The sequence below is a fragment of the Macrosteles quadrilineatus genome, unplaced genomic scaffold, assembly GCF_028750875.1.
Source record: "Macrosteles quadrilineatus isolate MER2022 unplaced genomic scaffold, UCM_ALF_1.0 Scaffold_2__2_contigs__length_208266976, whole genome shotgun sequence".
Taxonomy (NCBI): Eukaryota; Metazoa; Arthropoda; class Insecta; order Hemiptera; family Cicadellidae; genus Macrosteles; species Macrosteles quadrilineatus.
The window spans coordinates 177,971,789-177,995,264 of NW_026542595.1; the positions used below are offsets into that span (position 1 = coordinate 177,971,789).

The 23,476-nt window shown below is 35.9% G+C and overlaps 1 protein-coding gene across 2 annotated transcripts; it reads right to left on the reverse strand.

Annotated features, from left to right (window-relative positions):
* Positions 1-180: 180 nt before the first annotated feature.
* Positions 181-22,312, reverse strand: LOC128987153 (mediator of RNA polymerase II transcription subunit 17-like). 2 transcript variants are annotated; one of them, XM_054407890.1, is made up of 13 exons: positions 22,059-22,312; positions 20,422-20,607; positions 20,017-20,158; positions 18,808-18,988; positions 18,442-18,611; positions 11,295-11,516; positions 9,614-9,757; positions 7,972-8,099; positions 6,624-6,933; positions 5,988-6,136; positions 5,008-5,140; positions 3,676-4,205; positions 181-1,091 (listed from the first exon to the last, which is right to left on the reverse strand). In XM_054407890.1, the coding sequence occupies exons 1-12, from the start codon at positions 22,145-22,147 to the stop codon at positions 4,128-4,130; spliced, it is 1,932 nt and encodes a 643-aa protein (XP_054263865.1). In that variant the 5' UTR covers positions 22,148-22,312; the 3' UTR covers positions 181-1,091; positions 3,676-4,127. The 2 variants fall into 2 exon arrangements, with proteins under 2 accessions (XP_054263865.1, XP_054263864.1); XM_054407889.1 differs by having other exon boundaries at positions 11,295-11,528.
* Positions 22,313-23,476: the final 1,164 nt, after the last annotated feature.

The window sequence follows — 23,476 nt, forward strand, 5'->3', positions numbered from 1 at the left end:
CTCAAAATTAAATTATATCATGTCTCAACTGTGTTAAAAATAGTCTTACATTCCACCCAGTTATCTTAATGTGGGTGAATTGAACATAAGGACGGAACAAGTTAGTGTGAAACAAAACTAAACTACACAAAACAGAAAGAAATAAGAGGAGAAAATAAAAGGCAATAAAACAAAAACAAATTGATGATAACAAAATTTATAAAAACAACTTAGTTAAAATATACATATACACAATATTTACAATAAACATTCCCAAGACTCAACACAAATGTTTAAAGGAAAACTTAAAATACTTTTCCGGCCCAAAATGTATTGTGGTACAATGAGCCAAATGTTTTTAATACTTTCACTCATATTTCTTCATACATTTGGCAAGAGAACCAACAAGTGTACCCAGGCATTTTACTAAACATTTAACAGATTAGTCCCATGAAATAACGGAATTAGTGTTGACTCCTTTTTAAAGAAATTATATTCGTACAGATATCAACTTACAATAATAAACTTATGCGGGTGTTCTAATAAGCTTGAGCGATTTCCATAGATCACCTTTGAGCTATTGAGGTATTCCATAGATACAGGCTTATGTTGTATGAATACTAGTGTTAAACCAAAATCTCAAATCCACCGAATCTTAAGAAAAGATCCTAAGACAAGATTTGAGGGACTGGATTTTAAAATAAAATCTCACAAACGTAACAGAATCTTGATAGGGATTCATTTAAAATTCAAGGGAATTTTTTCCTATCTTTTCAATTTTTTTTTTTATTAATTTAGGAAATTTTTTACGATCAAAATGGAAAGGGATCACAATTACAATAAATAATAATAATTTAGCTAGTAATTTTATGACATGCTCATGGATGTTGAGGGCCGTGGCAATCACAGTTACATATCACGATTGCTGTGATTCTCATGAAATCAGTTTTAAATTCAATGCAAATTGGTTTGACGATTAATTCCACAGTAAGAATTAATTTAACAGTACATTCAATATTCTTTTACTTAATTTTTTTATAAAAACTGTATTTTTACTCGATTATATTGTATTCGATTTCAAGATTCAAAATGTTTGGATAACTAACAATTACCTATAAGGGTGTAGCATAGAGCACAAGGGCCTAGATTTTTTAGGATTTTTTGAGAGGATAGCAGGCTTACCTGAATGGGAAAGAGTCCAAACTGGCACAGGAAACACAAAACAAAACTTTACACTATATACACAAAACATTAGAATATTTCACTGTCACTGACAGCATTTTCAACTAAGGAAGAGATAGTTTTCTAGATGTCCAATCCAAAATGGTGGCCAGTGAGTTGTTGAGTCAGTGTTGCCAATAGTATGAATTCAAAAAACACAGTTTCAGTTTATCTTATATGCACTATATATATATGAATAAATATGTAAGCCTGCTAATTGGGTTGGATATTGAAGTGGAGTGGGTTAGATTAAAGGTATTATCTCAGGTTTAGGTTTGGGGGTTGTCTAGACTTAGTAAACCATTGATAAGACAATTCCCATCTTCTCAGTTGTGACTGGTTACATTGAGGGGGCAGTGATTTGACTATTTTGGTTGTAAAGCAGTCATTGAAACTAGGGTTGTTGTGGCTCTGGGCTTGTTGTACAACTGGTTTGTCTTTGTATCCAGTAGATACATCTTGTCTATGGCCATTCATCCTGGTTCTGAGGCTATTGGTGGATAGGCCTACATACTGTGCCTCACATTTGTTACATTGTAGTTGGTAGATAATGTTCTTCGTTTCACAAGTGTTGAAGCCTCGGATGTTGTAGTTTTCTTTGGTTGTGGAACTGGAAAATGTTTGGCTGGGTTGATTTATTTCACATGTTTTACACCTCTTGTTATCACAGGGATATGAACCGTTAGGGCGTGCGTTGTTTGGGTTGTTGATGGCCGGGTCAGGAACTTTTGGGTGGACTAGTATTTTTCGGAGATTGGGTGGTTGTCTAAAAACAATGTTAGGTGGATCTTTCAAAAAATTGATGGTGTGGTTGGAGGCCTTGAGGATTTTGAAGCCCTCTTTTAAAATGCCATTCAATGAATGTAGTCCTTGGTGGTAGTCTGTGACAAGAGCAATGTTTTTGCTATTTCGTTTTTCATTATTTGGTTGTGGATGGTCTTGCGCTAAGCGGATTTGGTTCTCCACCAGCTTTCTAGGGTAACCCCTTTTTATGAATGCGTCAGATATTTTGTTATTGAACTTGTTTAATTCATCATCGTTGCTGCAGATCCTTTTGCCCCTGATGGCTTGACTGAACGGGATGGATCTTTTGGTGTTCTTTGGGTGGTTGCTGTTAAAATGTAAATATTGTAGATGGTTGGTAGGCTTGAAGTGTACACCGGTTTGTATGAGTCCATCTTGAATATTTATTTCTAGGTCCAGGAAAACTATTGTTGATGTTGAGATGTTGCTGGTGAATTTAAGGGAACTGAAACTATTAAGGCTGTCAATAAACTGTTTTAAGGAGTCTGAGCCTGAGGTCCACAAGATAAAAATATCGTCTATAAACCGGAACCAACACAAAGGTTGTACTTTTTGGGATTGTAGGAAACATTTTTCGAGTTTCCCCATGAACAGATTTGCGTAGGATGGGGCCATCCTCGTACCCATGGCAGTGCCTTTAGTTTGTAAGTAGTTTCTACCTTCAAATTGAAAATTGTTTTTTTCTAGAATGAACTTAACCATGTTCAGTAGGAAAGAAGTTGAGGGCTTAGTGTTTTTGGGGCGTTGATCCAGGAAAAATTCTATAGCTGCAAGTCCATGTGTAAGGGGATCAATTTTTTGAAAGATCCACCTAACATTGTTTTTAGACAACCACCCAATCTCCGAAAAATACTAGTCCACCCAAAAGTTCCTGACCCGGCCATCAACAACCCAAACAACGCACGCCCTAACGGTTCATATCCCTGTGATAACAAGAGGTGTAAAACATGTGAAATAAATCAACCCAGCCAAACATTTTCCAGTTCCACAACCAAAGAAAACTACAACATCCGAGGCTTCAACACTTGTGAAACGAAGAACATTATCTACCAACTACAATGTAACAAATGTGAGGCACAGTATGTAGGCCTATCCACCAATAGCCTCAGAACCAGGATGAATGGCCATAGACAAGATGTATCTACTGGATACAAAGACAAACCAGTTGTACAACATGCCCAGAGCCACAACAACCCTAGTTTCAATGACTGCTTTACAACCAAAATAGTCAAATCACTGCCCCCTCAATGTAACCAGTCACAACTGAGAAGATGGGAATTGTCTTATCAATGGTTTACTAAGTCTAGACAACCCCCAAACCTAAACCTGAGATAATACCTTTAATCTAACCCACTCCACTTCAATATCCAACCCAATTAGCAGGCTTACATATTTATTCATATATACATAGTGCATATAAGATAAACTGAAACTGTGTTTTTTGAATTCATACTATTGGCAACACTGACTCAACAACTCACTGGCCACCATTTTGGATTGGACATCTAGAAAACTATCTCTTCCTTAGTTGAAAATGCTGTCAGTGACAGTGAAATATTCTAATGTTTTGTGTATATAGTGTAAAGTTTTGTTTTGCGTTTCCTGTGCCAGTTTGGACTCTTTCCCATTCAGGTAAGCCTGCTATCCTCTCAAAAAAACCATAACAATTACCTATGTTTACTATCAGTTCTCTTGTTATAGTAAAATCTTAATGTTCAGTTTAACTGACCAAGATATCAATTTTGTTAATACCACTTTACATTTTAATTGTGAAAACAGCAAAACTAACTGTACAGATTAAGAAATGTATATTCAACTGTGATTTCCAACCCTGAAACCAAACCAATTGAGTAAAGGCTCAAAAAACCTATAATGTTTCAATTTTTGTGTAATGATAAAAATAAATACCATGGAGTCTATGAAATTTATAATCTGAACCACTTAGAACATATTCAACTCTTAATGACGGAAACAATCCTTACTCTAAAAACCATAACCAATTAAATAGACTCAGAAATTCCTATTCTCGTTTTAATTGGTCATCGAGGGTACACTTGTCGTAATGGTAGAGATCAGTACGTCAGGAGAGTAATGTCACAGTTACAATATAGCGAAGGTAACCACTATGAACTGGTCAGGCTGGCCATCAACAGTTCCATCTTGTTGAGAAAGTTCTTACCCTCCATCTTGTCCCACCTCACCTGAATCAAAGCCAATGTTAAACTTGTCTAAAAGTTTCCCAAATGTCTTAAAATGTATTATGTAAAAGCTTAATCATACAGAGAGCAATCTAAAAATATTAAGTCTAACTCTTGTCTGCTTGTTTGTATCTTTTGTATTACCAAACATCCTTTGCTGTAAAACTTTGGGAAACTGTTCTCAATATCTGGGACAGTTTTTCTTTTAATCTAATTTCAATATCAACCAAGGGCTTTACCCCAGTTTTAAGTTGCCATATTAGGTTTATAAGAATGGTTTGATTGATATACGTTTTGGTGAGAACATTATAAAAAAATATGATATATTTACATGTTATAATGTGGCGGATAGGGGAAAGGTCGGTGGAACTGCTATAGCAGTCCTCCCGGCTAGGTCCAAGGGACCCGCTGACCGTAAGTAGGTGCGGTCCTCCATTCATATTGGGGGTTGAGCGTAGGGCCAACTACCCTACCTTGGAAAAAGGATCCAGTTATGAAGCGTCTACAAGTAGCCTCGGAGAAGACTGGAATTTCTGAAAAAAGACCCATGCTACCCAAAAAGGATTTGAGATTCGGAACATGGAATATTAGAACCCTTGCAGTACCAGGGGCAATTGATATACTAAACGATGATTTTGGCGAGGCCAAAAACCTTCTTAGGTTTGAGTGGCCAAGGAGGTAAGGTAAGGTAATGAATAATTTTGTACAACTCAGCACACGCTACGTGAGACTATGGAGCGTAGTATTGCTTTATTCTGTCCTGGGAAAAGAAATCTGACTGTTCTTTAACTATAGGTTTTTTTACCTCCTTAAAAGCTCCGCCCAAGTTCTCCCACTTCCGTTCTTTGACGAGTTGTCCGCTGAAGAAATCTTTGCGAGGTGAGTGAGCGATTGACACTTGCACACCTCCCTGAGGCTCACACCTCACTGCAATCATCCTGTACAACCACACAATATCAAGGTTTTTTTATATTTTAAACATCCTGTAAAATACTGCAAATAAGCACAAAGTGCCGGAAATATACTTCTCACAAGCAAGGAAGAGCCTCAGCGGTAAGCACTGTGCGGTAAAGGCACACAAATGGATACCATAGAAGAATTGGAGATTTACAGAGCATCAAAACAACACCCTGACCATATGTTAAAGGAACAGCTGTCCTTCTAATCCAATATCATTTACAATACTGCTATCCACATACTCAAACAAAGCAAAAAAAAAAACAGAGTCAAGATAAAGACTAAAGAGGGAGAAGGGGAGGGGGTTGCAACCTCCGACACAGGTCAGTCATGACTAATCAGTAATCAATCATCAACCGGTAATACACCTTGGTTCGATAGTACTTGGCCAAGTTTTTTGTATAATAAAATGTCGTTTTCGTGTCTTATTGTGTTTTTGTGTCCCAGAAGAGTTTATATAAATGCAGACAACCTAATAGACCAATGAGAATAGGTTAACGTTTAACCTGAAGATGATCTTGGCAGCACAAAACAGCTGTCGTTATTTATGACACAACAGGGTCAATTGGTGCATCAGGTATTCTAAACCTTTTTAATATTGCTATATCTTGATCCAGAGGCTAACCTGTCTTAAGTTTTGAGTTTCTTGTGCCAGTTTGGGCTCTTTTCCATTTAGCCTGCTATCCTCTCAAAATATGCTAAAAACCTAGGCCCTTGTGGTCTATGTTACACCCTTAACCTCATATATGTAAAGTAACTTAGTCCAGTGTAGTCTAGAAGAAATTTTAGTTTTCCCTTTCACCAAACCAATTACAACAGGTGACTCACCGATCGCCAATGGGAGACGCCAGGATACAGCTACTTGCGTTTCCCAACATTTCAACAGGTCCGATGCCCAGATGACAGCTGTTAGCTAGGAACTGCCAACCCATACACTTGGCTAACGCTTGCAGTCCGTTGATTTGGTGCTGGTAAATCTGTCCACACGTTTCAAAATTATCAAACTATCGCCTCAAGTTCAGATTATCTGGAGAAATTAGAGTCTAGGAGCTTATAGATAAAAACACACAGCAAAGAGTAACATAAAGTGATTCTTTTGTTCTCCTTCAATTAATTCATGGTAGAGAAATGTCAGGCAAAGTTCAAAACTGGTGCTACTTTCAAAGAATAAGATTTTTTTATTAGTTCAAGATTGGCTATTTTTAACGAGTTTTGTAGGCTATAAGGCTATGAGTTTGTCAACCTTTGAATATTTCAAAGCACATGTACTATATTTTCTTCCCCAAATAATCCAGCTGAATTACAAAAGAAAGATCAATATCCACACTCTGAATGGCTCGATTATCTATTAAATTTAATCAAAGATAGCTTGTCTATAAAATCAATTAATTCTAAAAGAATGAACCTTATACTACTTCAATATCCAAAGTCAATTGGTTACATAGCTTGCAGTGTGTATGTTACCTGACAGAATATGAGATCCCTCAGCTCCTGAGTCTCGTAGCTCATGTGCATGACTCTTCCGTCGCGACAAACACACTTGAGGCTCTTCTCACCGACGTGTACGACTAACGATGTTCTGCAGATAGAGTCGTAACCGCTGCTGACAATGTAAATCTTGACACAAGACTGAGTCGGTGAATTGAGTCCGTTCCAGTGACTCACAATCAACGGATCTTTCACGTCCTTGGCGATCTGGTCGAGCACAAACTCCGTGCGGAGACGGAGGAAGAAGTGCTGCGCTTGCTGTATGATCTGTTCTAACAGTGTTTGACTGGAAACACAAGTTAATTGTTATTGTTACGTAGAAGGAATATCGTAAAACCCCACCAACCTGGGCTTTATTTACGGTTTTTATCATTCACTAAATAAACTTTGGTATGGATAGCAGGTATCTGAGGACAAAATATTGAAAAGTTATAAAATAATTCGGGCGCTTGCTAGGCAATGGCATGTAAGTAAGTAAGATAAGCCTATCTAATTACGTCTGTAATGGTAGGACGTTTTGGGGAAAAATTTAATTCAATAATAAAATCAAAATTAACTTTGTAAATGATTTTCAATCAATCAAGCAATTGTAGAAGTAACACCGTTACACTTCCCTTTGTCTTGCAAGTCAAAATTAGTTAATACTATAGTAATAGCTCTTTTGATTCTTTATATTAGCAGTATATCTGCTATTTTTTTTGCAAAAATGGCTATTTGCAGCAGTCCAGAGTTTCCAATATGTAATCCAAGAAAATGTTGATTAGGGAATGTCTATTGGTTTCTATTTTCACATCATAGGACAATAGTCTCCAACCTGAAATTATATTAGGCCTAAATGTTACTTCAAGCTAGGTCCAAACGTCTATTTATTACCTATATAAAATCCCCTCCCCTCACTCAGTATCTATTGTTCTTGCAATAGGTCGTGACACACAATTCCACATTAAATCTTATCTAGTTCACTCAACAATACTACAAATTAGTATTATGCATATTAAGTGTGACCTTTTTACTTTTTATTGTGTATATAAGCCCATGGATTCTTAAATGTTCTCAGTAAATCTCTAGCTTAACTCCTATCCCTTTTCCCAAAACTCTTCAGATACTTAGATTAAGAATTTTGATTGTCCTGCAATTTATCAAAAAATTTGCAAAAACATCACTTCTCTCAAAATAAAAATAATGACAACGCCTTGATATATAGGGGTAATTTATTACAATAAAGTTTATGAATATTGAAGAACCTCAAATCTTGATTTTTAGGTTACCTTATCTATAAAATTAACCTAAATTCATTAACGGAAAGAACCCTATTGTTATATACCTCTTGGTCATCTCCAACAGCTGATGTCTGTCGGCTGCGTTGGGTCCTGCCAGACATCTCCGCTTGCTAGGGCCCAGCGGTGCTGACGACGGATGAGGGAACGGGTGGTGGGTGTTCTTGTGATGTACCTACAATGACCAGGAAAACATATTATTACCTTCTCGTGGTCATTGACCAGAACCTTTGATCAGTTATTAAAAATGAACAAGTTTTGTTAAGTTCAAACTTGTACAAATGATACCAATTTAATCCTTAACCCTAGATGGGTACCGCACGTAAATTTGACGTAGGGCGAGTTATTTTTAGCGTCCCACAACCCACCCTCTCAACCGACGCTACCTTCCTTCCAGCAGTGCTCTCAGCAGTCATTTGCATTGTGATGGCTGCCTTGGTTTGGTCGTAATAAGTTTCTTTATGTCCTAGCTAGTCCTTTTCTTCGAAAGGCATACGCCAAACTTTCATATCAATATCTTTTGTGTATAGTAATTTTACGTATTGATACCCTTAGCGTCATACTGTATGACGATACCTTTCTAGGGTTAACATTCATGGAAATTAGGCAGGGGAATGCAATTAATGATTTTGGGTTTGAATCGGATAGAATTCATATTTTTGAATAGGCATCAAACTTTTTTGTTCCACAAAAAAGTCTCCAAATCAAACTGACTTATAATTATACTACTTAAGATGAAATATCCAGTTTTAACTCAAAAGTTATTCACGGTATAGTATATTAATTCTCCGATGAGCAGAAGTATCATATTGCAGCAGTAAATGAACTAGGCAGAGTGATTTTGTTAATGATACAACAAACAAATCATGGGCTTATGAAGTTTATGTTGTCATATTCTGAAGTCACGCTTCTCATGATAATAATATTAATAAATGTTTAGTAAATCAGATTCAAGGAAAAATATAACAATCTATTGTCAAATTTGTTGTCATTTGGGGTTTTTCTAGGTTTATTAACTTAATTTAACAGAGCTGAGCATGAATACTAATATACAGAGTGGCACAAAAAAGATGGTAGGTTTTGAAATGAATCATGCAAATCATTTTACACAATTTTACTGACTTACGTTTCTGGGCACTTTCAAATGCCCCATGACAAAAAATTACCATATAAGTTACAAAGTTGCTAGTAGGCTATGTCAGTCAAACCATAAAAATTTCAAAATAAAAAAAACCATAAAAGAACGTAGGGGACTTTGAAGCACTGACGCTCTTATGGTCTCTATGATTTTTGGAGTAACTGCCGTTCGTGGAAGCCCAGTAGGTTTACCACTCATGACGGATCCTGTTGTCCGGAAAGCAGTCACCCAATGTGATATTGATCTGCGATCAGGAATCAGTCCATTACAGTCTATACCAAAAATGTTGTCAAAACATGTACCGTTGCACCAAAATAAAAGATTCACTGTTTCTGAAAAAAATATTCCACAGCGAAAACGCAGTGCTCGGCCGTCCACTGCAACATCTCACGGGAAATTGGATACTATGGTTGACTTGCAGACGGCCGGCAGTGAACCCTCCCTACTAGTACTACACATTTCAAATCCGACCATCCTTTTAGTGCCGACCTGTATTTGAAATTTGGATATTATAACACTCATAATAGAATCAGTAATCACATGACACATACCTCCCGTAACAGCTGATGTAAGGAATGCTCCAACACGTGGTCGTGGTCAGGAGAGTGTTGTGGCTTTGGTTGAGGCGTGGATGACTTCTTGTTGGTCCCCGTGGAATGGCACAGTCCGATAATTAGCTGCACACCTGGCAGAACCTTTGGAAAATGTCAGCTCTTACCTTCAAATCTCAAACCCTTTCAGAAATTTATTATATCATGTCACGATCTAATCCAAAAGTTAACATGTAGGTTTTATTATGGAGCTAACGAAAGTCATAAATACTACAACTATACGGAGAACAAGTTCACTGTAATTTATATATTCAATACAATGAGGGGTTTCTTAGTAAGATGCCTTCTCCACCAGTTCTACTAAATCAATTTTTACGATTAAGGTGTAATTTTAAATCTTATGATCTAACAGGGACGAATGGTAAATAAATAAATTTCCTTTAGACCTTTTCCCACCTAGCCTTTGATTTATTTCAATTTCACTAAATGTTCAGTCCTTCGGATAAGTCAATTTTTTATTTCAACGGTTTTAAATGTGAATTGTAATTTAACAGCTGATTGCCTTCAGCTGATTTTTAACAATGGATTGTAAACCAATACATATTTGACAATACCATACTTAAAAATGGATTAAAAATAAACTTCTCTGATTAATTTATTGTAACTTTTTAGATGTGTAAACCAACTGTAATAGATCTACAATCAACATATTTTGAATATTGTAAATTAGTAGGCCTAATTTTATTTTACTATCCCAACCCTTCCAGGACAACAGGAGGATATATCCACAAATTTTTGCTAATTAGGGGACGATGAGCGGATATATCTGCATATCACTTTTAGGTTTACGGACGGTTGGCGGATTTAATTGTAGAAAATTTCCTTGAAAATTTGTAATTATTTACATACCTTGTGATATAATAGTTTATAGTATTCTTCAAATAAATAATATCTACTCTACTGTATTGTATACAGATACTTGTACAGGTTTGCAGAGTTAACGATGTAAATTAGTAGTGTGCCAAGGATGGTGAGCGGATATATGCGCTGAGGTCTGACTGTCACTGTCCAACGCAATTGTGGAAAAAGGTGACGTTATTTCTGTGGCTGCAGGATACAAAGATGGTGTATTCAAGGCCGAAGAATATATTCACGATTTTGCCACAACCGCAAAAGAAATGATGTAATTTCCGTGGCTGCGGTAGACAAAGATGATGTCTACAAAACCGAATATGTCAGCAATTGCGGAAAAATGATTTTGTTACAACAGGAGACAAAAATGATCTTTTAAAGACCGAATAAAATATTCATGATATCACAACAATCGCAAGAAAAGATTACGTTGTTTCAATGACTGCGAGACGACGTCTACCTACATGAACGCAGGAGACATTAAAGATTTGGCCGTGATCATGGAAAAAGGATGACGATGTTTCCATGACCAATGGAGGCGATGAAAAAACGTCCACGAGAGTTTTTGGATTTTGCTGTGATCAGGGCTTTTGATGACATAAATGAATAAAACATAAGTGGTGATTTTTATGGGGGGGGGGGCATTCTCATGTACTGCCATTCATTGTACTTACACCACTGGGTTTTGCATTATCTTTTTTTCCTTTGAAATGAATTTTGAACCCTATAAATATGCGCTATTTGCATACTAGCGTCGTAGTCTACTAACCGTAGCCATGATCTGGTTTCCCACCACCATGTGGGGTATGGGACTTTGCAGCTGCACAGCTTCCTTGGCCAGTTGGTTGAACAGTTCCTTGCAGAACAGCACGTTCTGAGCAGCCTCCAGCCTCTGTTGCCAGTGCAGATCGGTGTTGTTGCTAGCCGGACCAGAGCCCAGCACGTTGATGCTGGCACTGCACAGGTCTTCTTGACCCTTCTGGCATAACACCTGCGGGAACACCTGAACACCTCAACACCTGTACACTCGGTAGCCAAACACTCTTTATGAACTACTAGCAGAGTACCCGTCCTTCATATGGGGTTGGCATATAAGTATAAAATGCTTATTGCAGTTATACTCAAGCTTTGGGTTTGCAATGGAGGAGGACACAGTTAGATAAAATTTGCTTCTTTAAATTTACGCCGGTATTGTATCTATACCGGTATGGTATTACACATCTTCCATTGCCATAAGATTCTATCGCTGCACCTTAACAAAAGAAGAAAATAAATTATCAAACATTCGCACAATATCACAAATTATTCATTAAATAAAAAAACATAACTGTAAACAATCCTAATTTTACAGTTCTTATTGTGTATTACACAGCTTTTTGTTTCTTCTTAGTTCAAATTACTTGTTGTGATAAATGCAAAAAAATTTTAGTGCTGCTCCCTGTTGGTAAACCTTTTAACTTTTAACTTTTTTATACTATTGCATTTCATAGAATGAACTTGCCTAGTTGAAACAGCTCACTAAATTCTTTAATTCCCTATTAATATGAATACTCATAAGGTTAACATGGGGAACTACAGAGCCACTGGGGCGGAGCCCGAAAGGATTTTTGAGATAAGAATATGCCTATATGTTAATTGGGAATGTTAGCTATCACCATGCCAAATTTCAGCCCAATCGGTCCAGTAGTTAATGCGTGATTGAACTTCAAGCAAAAACACAAACTTTCACATTTATAATATTAGTAAGACGAGCTGTTAGCTCGTCCTACGTACGGGAATCGAGTAGTCCATTAAAACTGTATATAGTTATATCAATATGTCTAATCCTAATTCAAGCATAGTTTAAGCAGTTAACAATTTATTGTAAAGAAAAAACTGCCAAGATGAATAATTAAAACATGTGATCATTGTTATTTTCCGATAACATATGTTTATTCATTGTTGTAATCACAGAGTAAATAAACTAACCTCATAGTTCTATAGAATATTTTTATATTCAACCAGCTGTTTGTTATAACAAATTATATTGCACTAAAATAAACTAAAGATTTTAGAGACTGCTCAAAAAAATTAATTATAACATCTAGTATTTTATTATGGATATTTAAATAATCTCTCATCCTCTTACCAAATAAATCAAATAAAGACAATTTTCATTTCATCTCATTTATCAATGATTATAGCATTACACATCTAGTATAAAAATAAGTCAACCCTGCCTATGTCATTCCATTTTCATCCAAAGGCTAAATTTGTGTCGAAACCCTTAATGTTTACAGCTGTTACGTTAAGCAAATGGTATGATTATTAGCTTGTGTAGAATGTTAGCGTCGGCTGCTAGACTTTTGAAAATTTAAAACTTAATTTCTAAAAAACTGAAACCCTAAACTAAAATTATGGCTTTGACATTCCCTAGTTCTCAAAACTATCTTTCTTTCAACACAGAAATCATGAAAATCCGTCAAGTGGTTGATTCAGAATCGTAAAATAAAAAAACCCTGTAACGTTTTAATATATAGGATTTACTAAAAACATAAGATTGCTTAAGGCTAAACATCCCAGGTTTAGTTCCAAATTCTGCCACCACGTCGCAGCACCAAAATGGAGTCATTTTGTGTTGGTGTTTATTGGTGGAATTTTCATCCGATTTTCATTTTGAAAACTGATTTGTGAACGGGATAAGATAACAATTCACGCCATTGAAGATAAATTTGAATTAAGTTGCTGGTTAAAAAAATTATAGTAAAATAATTGTGTTACAAAATAAAAAATGAAAATTGCAGGTAGTCATTTTAAAGACAATAATTTTTAATAAATAAAAGGTTAAAATACCTGCTTGTCGCCTTGTGGTCCAAGTATTGTCCTAGTGGATTATGTACATTTCGGCGCGAGCGCCATCGTCGGATCCATATAAGAACTGTTTACACTAAACTTCCCTGAAGAGGTGCATAAGATGTTCACAACACAAAACACATATAAAAACCGGTCGACCGTTAATTAACATTTTTAACTCTTGCTACGCGTGCACGGGCAGGATATGGAGGCGCGCCAGACGTGTGTCGAGACTCGACTGAAGACGGTAGTTGGTCGTGATCTGACCTTTGTCCTGGTGACGTAGCTAGTGCAGCATTGTTTCGGCTATTATTAATTTGTATTAAGGTTTCAAAGAGAATGTTGGATTGCAGGGTGTTTTTGTCGTTTAACAGGTTGTTTGTTTCAATTTTAGAGGCTCTGTAAATTTCGAATTGTTCCAATGCCGTCATTGTTCGGCCTTTTTGGCAAATATGTAAAGGCTGCAAATTTGTTGTTATATCAGTATAACTATGGTTACTGGCTACCAAATGGTCGGCGAAATTTGATTTTTGAACGATGGTTTTCTTAGGAAGATGTTCTTTAAACCTCTTTACAAAGGGCCTTCCAGTTTGGCCAATGTAAAACTTATCACAGTCATTACAGGTTATTTTATAAACTCCTGTTTTTTGACAAAAATCCTGTGGTGTATTTTTTACGGAAAGGAGATTTTGGAGTTTGTTCGATGTTTTGAAGGCTACAATTTTACCATGCTTTTTCATCTGGTTTTTCAGTGTATGGGAGAGGTTGGTTCCAAATTCAACTGATACATACTCCATTCGCTCTTTATTGTTATCAGTGCTAGTAATGGCTTTTTTCTTGATTATTTGTTTATTGGTTAAACTATCGATCAATTTAGGGCTGTATCCATTTGAGACGGCGATGTATTTAATTATGTTTATCTCTTTTTCATAATCATCGGGGTTTAGGGGGACGGTGAGCATTCTATGAATGAAACTATTGTATGCTGCTATCTTGTGTTGGAAGGGGTGATGGGAAGTTTCATGAATGGTGGTATCAGTGGCTGTAGGTTTCCTGTAGATGCTGAATACAATCTTATCTTTTGTTTTTGTTAGTGTTAGGTCTAAGAAGTTGAGTTTTTCGTTTTCTTCAAATTCTATTGTAAATTTTAGCTGTGGATGAATGTTGTTTAAATAATTGTTAAAAAGCTGGATTTGTCTATTGTTGCCATTATACATGATGATGATATCGTCAACATATCTATGGTAGAAAATGATACGGTCTTTGTATTTGTTGGTATTGTCTGTCCATAAATGCTGATTCTCCATTTCATGCATTTCATTCCTGCCCGTGCACGCGTAGCAAGAGTTAAAAATGTTAATTAACGGTCGACCGGTTTTTATATGTGTTTTGTGTTGTGAACATCTTACGCACCTCTTCAGGGAAGTTTAGTGTAAACAGTTCTTATATGGATCCGACGATGGCGCTCGCGCCGAAATGTACATAATCCACTAGGACAATACTTGGACCACAAGGCGACAAGCAGGTATTTTAACCTTTTATTTATTTGTCAATCAATTGGTCCGGAAACACCACAACAAATATGAAAATAATTTTTAATTAATTTTACTTTTTAAATTTTTAAAATCGCTTTGCTGGTTCAGTCGGTATCTTTGTTTAACAGTAATTATAACAAACGCGAGAGAGACATGAAGCAGGTGCAGGACAGGGCCGCTGTGACTCATTCCAAAGTCACACTCACATTTGCTACCCCTCCCCCTCACAACAAGGCTGGGGTGTTGCTTGTACACCGGTGGATGACGGTTTCCCGCGCTTCCATACACGAACAAATACAGAATTGAATTAGGGGTTTTGCTACGCTTTAACCAAAACAAATTGCAAACAAAATAATTATTTAAAAGTTTTGATAGTGTCATCAAATTTTTAATTTTATGATAATCGTATTTAGGCCTAATCAAACTGTAAAATTGGTGTAAATCCGTTGGCAAATATATAAATTTATAGGCTATAAATAAAATTACAGTTTTGTCTGTACATTGCTTAGAATCATGCAGGTTTTGGTTATTTTTACGTTTCATAACATAAGAAAGCCGAAACGAGTCTTATCTCAATTTCTGTCTGTCTGTTTGTGTATTCTGTGCCAAAATGTCATTTTGCGTGACCTACTCCTAGAAAACTTAAGTTCCGATCAAGGTTCTCATAATTTTTCCGTATTTACTGGATTGATGAGAGTGTCTTTGGCTATAAAAACATGGCCTCGCTTCTTTGAAAACAAAATAACGAACCATCAAAAACCCAATTTGGTTCGAGTTTTGTCAAATTTTCTCCCAATGTTTACTATTTTATGAAATAACGATCAGCTGTTTGGATTAGTTCTCACTTCTAGCTGTCACTGATATGTTTACATTAAAAGTTGTTTACAAATACCGCAACCATTTCCGATCAAGTTTTGTTAGCACATCCAAACCAAGTTAGGATTAAAAACGTGAACTTTGAATTTCTAAAACTTAAAAAATGCAAAACCAAGAGAGATTAATAACTTCTGAACTGCACAACATCAAGTGAAAGTTTTTTTGAGAAAACCATATAGTGAATTTTTAAAGCTTTACGTTGTTAACGTTACATGTTACATAATTTGTGGCCTGTGTATTTATTTATTTTTATATTTGCCAACGGATTAACACCTATAATACAGTTTAACTAGAAGGACAGTTTGAATTGGTCGTAAGTAGGCCTACTATAGCTCTTTTCTTAAATTTAAACGTTGGTTTTTGGTACTGCTACTTTTCCCTAGAACCATTGGTAGTAGTAAGAAACAGTTTTACGTACAAACACATTACTTTTTACAACTATAGTTATCGTTAGTGCTGCACCTTATTTCTTATTAAATTAAATTGATGTCTTACAGTACAGTTTTTGCGTTTTCTGTCTGGACTCCATAATGTTAGTTTATGCTATGAAAATAAAAAACCATTAGTGAAAATTTTTGTTGCATACCATCATGAGTTTTTAAAGCTTGGCGTTGTTAACGTATAAATGTTTTGTGGACTGTGTATTTATTTACTTATTTGTATATTTGCCAACGGATTTACACCAATTTTACAGTTTGATTAGGCCTAAAAACAATTATGATAAAATTTGATGACACTATCAAAACTTTCAAATAATTACTTTATTTGTAATTTGCTTTGGTTAAAGCGTAGCAAATTATCAATTATCAATTATTTAAGTTGGGGACGCCACTATGTGCGTATTTTAACCCAAATATGAGTGAAGGATGAGTGGCGCGATCTTGTAGTCTTGTTAGTGACTAAGGCCGACATGTTCCTTAGACACAGCTGTTAATTAATAGCCCATACAGCTAATGGCAACTAAGGGACCTACAGTTTATTGTGGAATCCGAACCACATTTTTTCCTCGTAATTAACGAATTGGTCTAATTATTAGGATATCAATTAGATATCCTTTGAAATCCCCTAATTCAATTCTGTATTTTTGTTTGTATGTCTGTTGGTAACGCATTAATGTCCTTAATTCTCATTGTTCCATGGAAAAGACAAGAGCACCTTTGTTAATGAAAATTTCAACCCGAATAAAGTGTGCAATAGTGAGGTTGAGGTAGTATTTTAACTACTTTTAACGTGTGTGAAAAGTAATTTTCAATTACAGGCCTTCTTTTAATGCAAAATGCACACTAAATATGCAAACCAACTCCTGTTCAGAATATAAGGTTTCAACTTACTACAAGATTCCCGTAGGCCCTACGTAGAACGGGCAAACAGCTAGTAAGTAAATAAATGCACAGTCCACAAAACAATACGTTAACAACGTAAAGCCTTAAAAATTCATGATGGTTTGCTAAAAAAATATTTCACTAATGTTTTATCATTTACATAGCATAAGCTATTATTTTGGAGTCCAGAAAGAAAACGTAAAAATTAGAGTGCGAGAGTGTTTTGCGCCAACTCTCGCAATGCTGTTTTAGCACTAACACAGCTCGCTATTTTAGTCATCGGAATGAGCATTCTCAGTTAAAGAAATAACATTTATGATTACTGTAATGTTAATTGTCTGACACAAGTATTCAATTTTTATATATTACTGATAGGCTTTATTCATAGGCTTTCTTAGGCTATGAAACGTAAAAATAACCAAAAACTCCAGAGCGTGAGAGAAATAATGATAATTTCTTTAAAAAACTATTACGATTCAACCATTTGGCCGAATTAATATCTGAAAACGGAATTTTTTAAAAAATTTTTTTTTACAAAATGACTAGGCCTACCTGCGATTAAAAAATATAATTAAAGCAAAAACAATTTTTTATAAAACTTTTTTGTAAATAAATTTTAAAAAACATTAGCAAAATAGCGTGAATGTCTTATTCATATAATTTACAAAACCGTTTACAAAACAAAAATCTGATAATAAATACGGAAATTATAAGTGGTACAAATTTGCCGCAGAGGTGCTGCTATCTATCGGGCCAGAAACACAACTTTTTCAGGGATGTTTAGCCTTAAAGAGTAAGCCTAAACTAAGTAAAACAATTGATTTTACAGTCTTGGCATTTATTCATGACATAATTGACTTATATACCACTGTCAGTATTCCGAATGGTTGTTTCGCCACCTTGATTGATTGGCAAACTCATAAGTCCATGTTTAGCCTTATTAAGCTAATCCACTCTACAGATAATAAACAACAGAGGATCACTCACTAACTAGTCTACTGCCACTGCCAGGACCAAAATCAGTAAAATATCTTTGTTTCAGTTTTTTGGCATGTTATATGGAATCATATGTTTTGACGTTTTGTCTATTGCGAGCTTTTGACACATGTGACATTAATAATCAACAGAATAAATTTTTCTCTTCACTATTTAGTGTAATATGTTCCGTAGTCAATATCATTTTAATAGATATAGGCCTACTTTGGTTAAGCCCAAACCCCGAGGTCCAACACCAACCTATTGGAAAATATTGTGAAACACATGATTGCAATGTGAGTAACAATTGAGGTACTGCCTTGGATTATTAATTAGAACTATCGTCTCTTAAATCAGAACTATCCTCAAACACTACCTTTATATAAGCCACGCCCTGCAGCTCGCTAGGCACAGTGACACGCAGAGCGGAGGCTTGTTTGGACGAAGGGACGACCCCTGGCGACGGTGGAGGGCTGTTGCTACTGCTCGGCTCCTCCTCCGCCTTTGTCACCTCAAACATTCCCGTCTGTGCGTACTTGGAGCCAGCTGTAAATGCACACCACGTAAGAAACAAGCACAATTTGAGAAAGAGTTTGAAGACTTTCCTCCAAAGGAAGTACAAGCTTGAAATCATATTCACTGGTTGTATGAGACTGTATCATACAACTTTCTATGAAGGGAAGGGCCTTAGAGAATGGTGGAAGCTGGAATAGAAATTATAGTTACCACTAGCTACATGTACCTGTTCTATAGCTGAGATCTCCAATGATGGAGTTAGACACCTTCTTCAGTCTCCAGTTCTGACGTAGACGCAGCAACTCTATATGAAAGTCTTGAGTTGTTCTGTTGCGAGCCGCTTCATTTTGCGTAGCCCTCAGTCTATCTCCACCATTTATCAGGACTGCGGCTGCACTTGCCAAAGCCTGATTAGAAGTGTAATGTTTAGTTAATACAACTAGGCCTACAACATAGATTAGGATCTCTTGGAACAAGATTTACAATCAAGAATTGTTAAGTAACTAAGGAATCTTTGAATGTATATAAAATTAACGGAATCAGCAATCTGTTATTTTATGGGTTTTTATGAGGAAATATAACATAAGTTACGATAATCACTTTTGAACCCTAACTTGTACAGCTTTGGAGTTTTGTACCATTTTGTTCAGAATTTAAAGGACTATAACATAATAAATAGTTTGGGGCAATTTCGTTTGGGAGAAAATCTTATTTTTTCCGTAATTTTATGGGTCTTTATGAGGAATAGCCTACACCATTAAAAATCAAAATTTCAAAAAAATGAAAAAAAAAACACCTGGAAATACAATGGATTAGTTAAGTTAGTACCCACACAACAAATTTCTCAAAATCGGACTACAGGTGAGGTCTGTAGCTCTGTACACGCACACAAGGACAGATATAATTTTGAAAACCACTTTTTTGAGTTCGGTGGAACCCAAAACGGATATCCACTCATAACTCAAATTCGAAAATGTTGACGAAAACAATACTTTCTCCATATACAGTGTGGGGAGAAAGTAAAAATCAAATTTACATACATATATAAGACAATCATCCTAAATTAGGCGGTTTTAACTGTGTCAAGACTTTGACATTTCGTTTAGAACGTAGACTACAGGCTGGATCAAAAATCCAGAAAAAATATTATGTAGGCTACTTAAAAAGTAGGTAGGCCTAGTCATTATATAAAATATCTCTTACATGGACAATTAATTCATTATTTCATTTAGGCTATAGTACAATAAACACTGAATGAGGGTTTCAGATTGAGGTTCCTTTGTGAGTTAGCGATCAAACTTGAAGAATTTCGGTTTGAGACTGTAAGAGTAGGCCTACTGCTATTAAATCTTGTAAACTTACTACCAATCTACAAACTATGGTAACATTTTCAAGAGGTAAAAAGAATAGGCTTAGTGGTGTTTGTTGGACCTACTTTTTTCCTGGCATATATCTGTGCCATGTCCTTAGCTTGAGGGATGGGATCTGGTTGTGACACTGGGTCCAGGATCATATACCTCTTCTGCTTCGCTACGGACAGAACATCGGCCAAGACACATACTTCTGTCATCGCAGCTCTGTATACACAAATTTTAATTTCTGTTATAAGACACATGCAAATAAATGGACCATTTTAAAAACTGATATTGGATTCTCACCACAACATTAGCTAGTTTGATTTCTTACACTAACAATAGAGGTACTTTACTAAGCAAATTAAATTAGACAGTTTAAACTACAAAATTTTGAATTGAATTAATGAAAGTATCTCATTAGGCCCTAAGCTAGGCTTATATTAATATTTTAACAGCTTTGTTGGCACAGTACAGACTTATCTTACCTTAGTTTGTTGCGCACTGAGTCCCATGGCCAAAGTGAGGATTGAAAAGAAGTAGGATCTTTAGTGGAGCTTTCTCCCTCAGTCTGGTCTGTAGAATCACTTTCTTTCCGCAAATCATCAGTTGCTGTTTTACTAAAGTCTATTTTTTGAGCTAACTTGGCAAGGTTTTCAGACATAGACAATGGGCTGAAAATATCAAATAGCATTTTTAAGGGCGTTAATAGTCTAAAAACAGTCTGCAGATAAATCAAAAACTCGGTTCGGTACTTTGGTATTATGCAGGGACCAAACTTGTACAGCGCACTGCGGCTGTTATGTTAGGTTGGGTTCCTATGTTTGTAGAACTTTCCTCGTTTCGTTATGAGTCTAATGATACCAGCTGAGTCATACCTTCGCACGCCAAATCCCCTTCAAGTAGGCGAACCGGAAGGTCAGGTCGTTGACCAGAGCGTGCAAATCACCTGTCACCACCTGTATCTGGGGTATTTGGTGAGCAAAAGTATGACTCATCTGGTATCGTTTGATTCATAACAAAACGAGGAAAGTCCTACAAACATATTTATGATAACCCAACCTAAAATAACCTCCGCACTACGCTGTAAACCTACTGTATAGCGGCAGCGGCGCGTTCAACTCAATCCTTGCCGACAACGCAGCCTTCTGGGAGGCAGAACTCAAAGGCCGCTAATCGTAATCATGTCAAATTTGGAAAGTAAGTTAAGTCAATTAAAGTATGTTCTTTCCAATTATATAGCCTAGTATAACTTAGTTACCTATTTTTTGTTTCTGGTAAAATAAATCCCTAAGTTTTAGGACTAAGTTAGCAAAAATAAGTTTACTCCGGATAATACCAAAGTACCCTCCGTTCATTATAACCTTAACATTACCTTAAGTTACCTAAATCCAACCTAAGTTACTGTACATTCAAGGGGCTTAACTTAATGCAGTCAGGAATTTGCAAAAAGAATGATCCTTACATGCCTTTTCTGACATTTTGCTCACACTGACATCCATAATTCAAAGACTTGGGTAGATTTATGTATCTGTTCAAATCTGGCACAAACAATCGAATGAAAATATCTATTATTCGATTGTTTCATTCGATAGGCCTATATCATTTGAGTTAGGTTAACCTTACCTAACTAGGCCTAAACAAACGAATTGATACCTAGCCTATATCGATCTATAACTTATTTTCATTCGGTTGTTTTGTGCCAACAGATACGGAAGTCAACACAAAGACTACCTGCCTAAGTAAATTAACAGACCAATCAAAATTAAGTTATTATTGAAAACAATTACTTATTGAAACGTCTATTAATAAGCCTACCCTAACTGATGGAGTCGAAGCCTAACCTTCTTCGATGTCGGCCGCCCCTTAACAAAACCAAGTAGGCCTAGGCAGCCAATTTCTTGATAGGGCCTTGCAGTTAGTAAGTTCGCATAATTTAGCCTATGCCTAAAAGCTGCCTCTGGCAAGGCCTAACTTAGCGTAAATCTAAGTTAGGTCTAAGTTAGTGAGGAGATAACTTAGGCCAAGCTTATCCATAGATCTATAAGTTAGTAAGTTAAAGGAAACCCCAAAATGAATTATTAAGTATCCTAAGTAAAACGCATAATAAACACAAAACACTTACGTCTGATATATTTCTTGGCCATCATAGGTAATTTCCTGGATTTGATTTTCAATAGGTGCCTCTACAGAAATATTAACTGAGTATGCCATTTTTATAGTACACAAAGGGGACGTAAATTCAACAATCCAAACAAAATAGTTACTGTAAATGTATTTAATGAAGTGGATGGATTCTGTTTTAACAGTTAGATTACAAGTAAAATATTATGATGACAGATCAACTACTATCAACAGAACACACACAGAATTGAGAAGCCCGACCGAAGCCCCGAAGCCGACTGCGGAGCGGAGCGGACTGCGGGAGCGGAGCGGAGCGGACAGCCGAGGCGAAGCAAGCCGATTAGCCGAAGCTAGTATGCTCTATGGCTCTATGCTATGGCTTGGCTTTTTTGGCTTGGCTATGCTGCTCGTTTTCCTCGTCACAAACGGATGTGAACCTCTTTAGAGAAGGAGTGGGGGGTGCTCAGCCAGGTGATTACTGATTAAGGGTTATTTTTTCCCTTTTGACGCTACTACTATCTATACTCTATACTATTATATAAAAATCTAATGGTGTCTGTCTGTATGTGTATTACTAATAGGTGCAAAAACTAGTGAACCAACTGGGCTTAAATTTTACAAAAATATAGTTACCATACCAAGGACCATTATAGGATTATTCAAATTTCGATACTGACAGTAGGGTTTGCACCTTTGGCTTTAAAAGTTCTGAGGTGAACATTTTAAAAGTAAATATTGATTGGTCTCCATGACTGCGATGAGAACACTAACAATGTTTGTTTACATTTGCTTTGACATTTATATGTAAACAAGAAGAACTGCTAAACTGCATATTTCACAATTTCAGACAGCTGATACAAAGAAATTAAATATAATATTTTCCATAACTATGAGGTAGGTTTATTTTAATCTAACCTTTTATCATGGATTATTTATTCTAAAACTATGACAATGATTATATAAAAAAAGATTCTATAACCGTTGCTGTATCAACTCCGGCTCTGCTTTGGATTTTTTAAAGCGTCTCAAGTTATGAAAATAATGTTATTGATATGTTTTCATAGAAACAGTATGAAAATTACAATGTATAGATGTTTTGCATGACTTTGGAGGCTACTTTAAATAAATTCTAACTTCTTAACATGTGTTAGATTAACTTAACATAACTTGCACATCACGTTGTTTTTTTATATGTATATTTAGGTATATTAAGTTATTGTGTTTTGCTAAACCTATGCTTAAATTAAACTAAAGAATAACACCAATAACTAAATTGTACGTCGTTGATTTTTGTTTTCTAAAATCTGTTGTATATGTGTAAGTATATTTAATTATCAAATGGTAATACGAAATACTTTTATTTGATCTTAACATAGCTTTCAGTTCACACTTACTTTATTTGATAAATTTATTATTTGT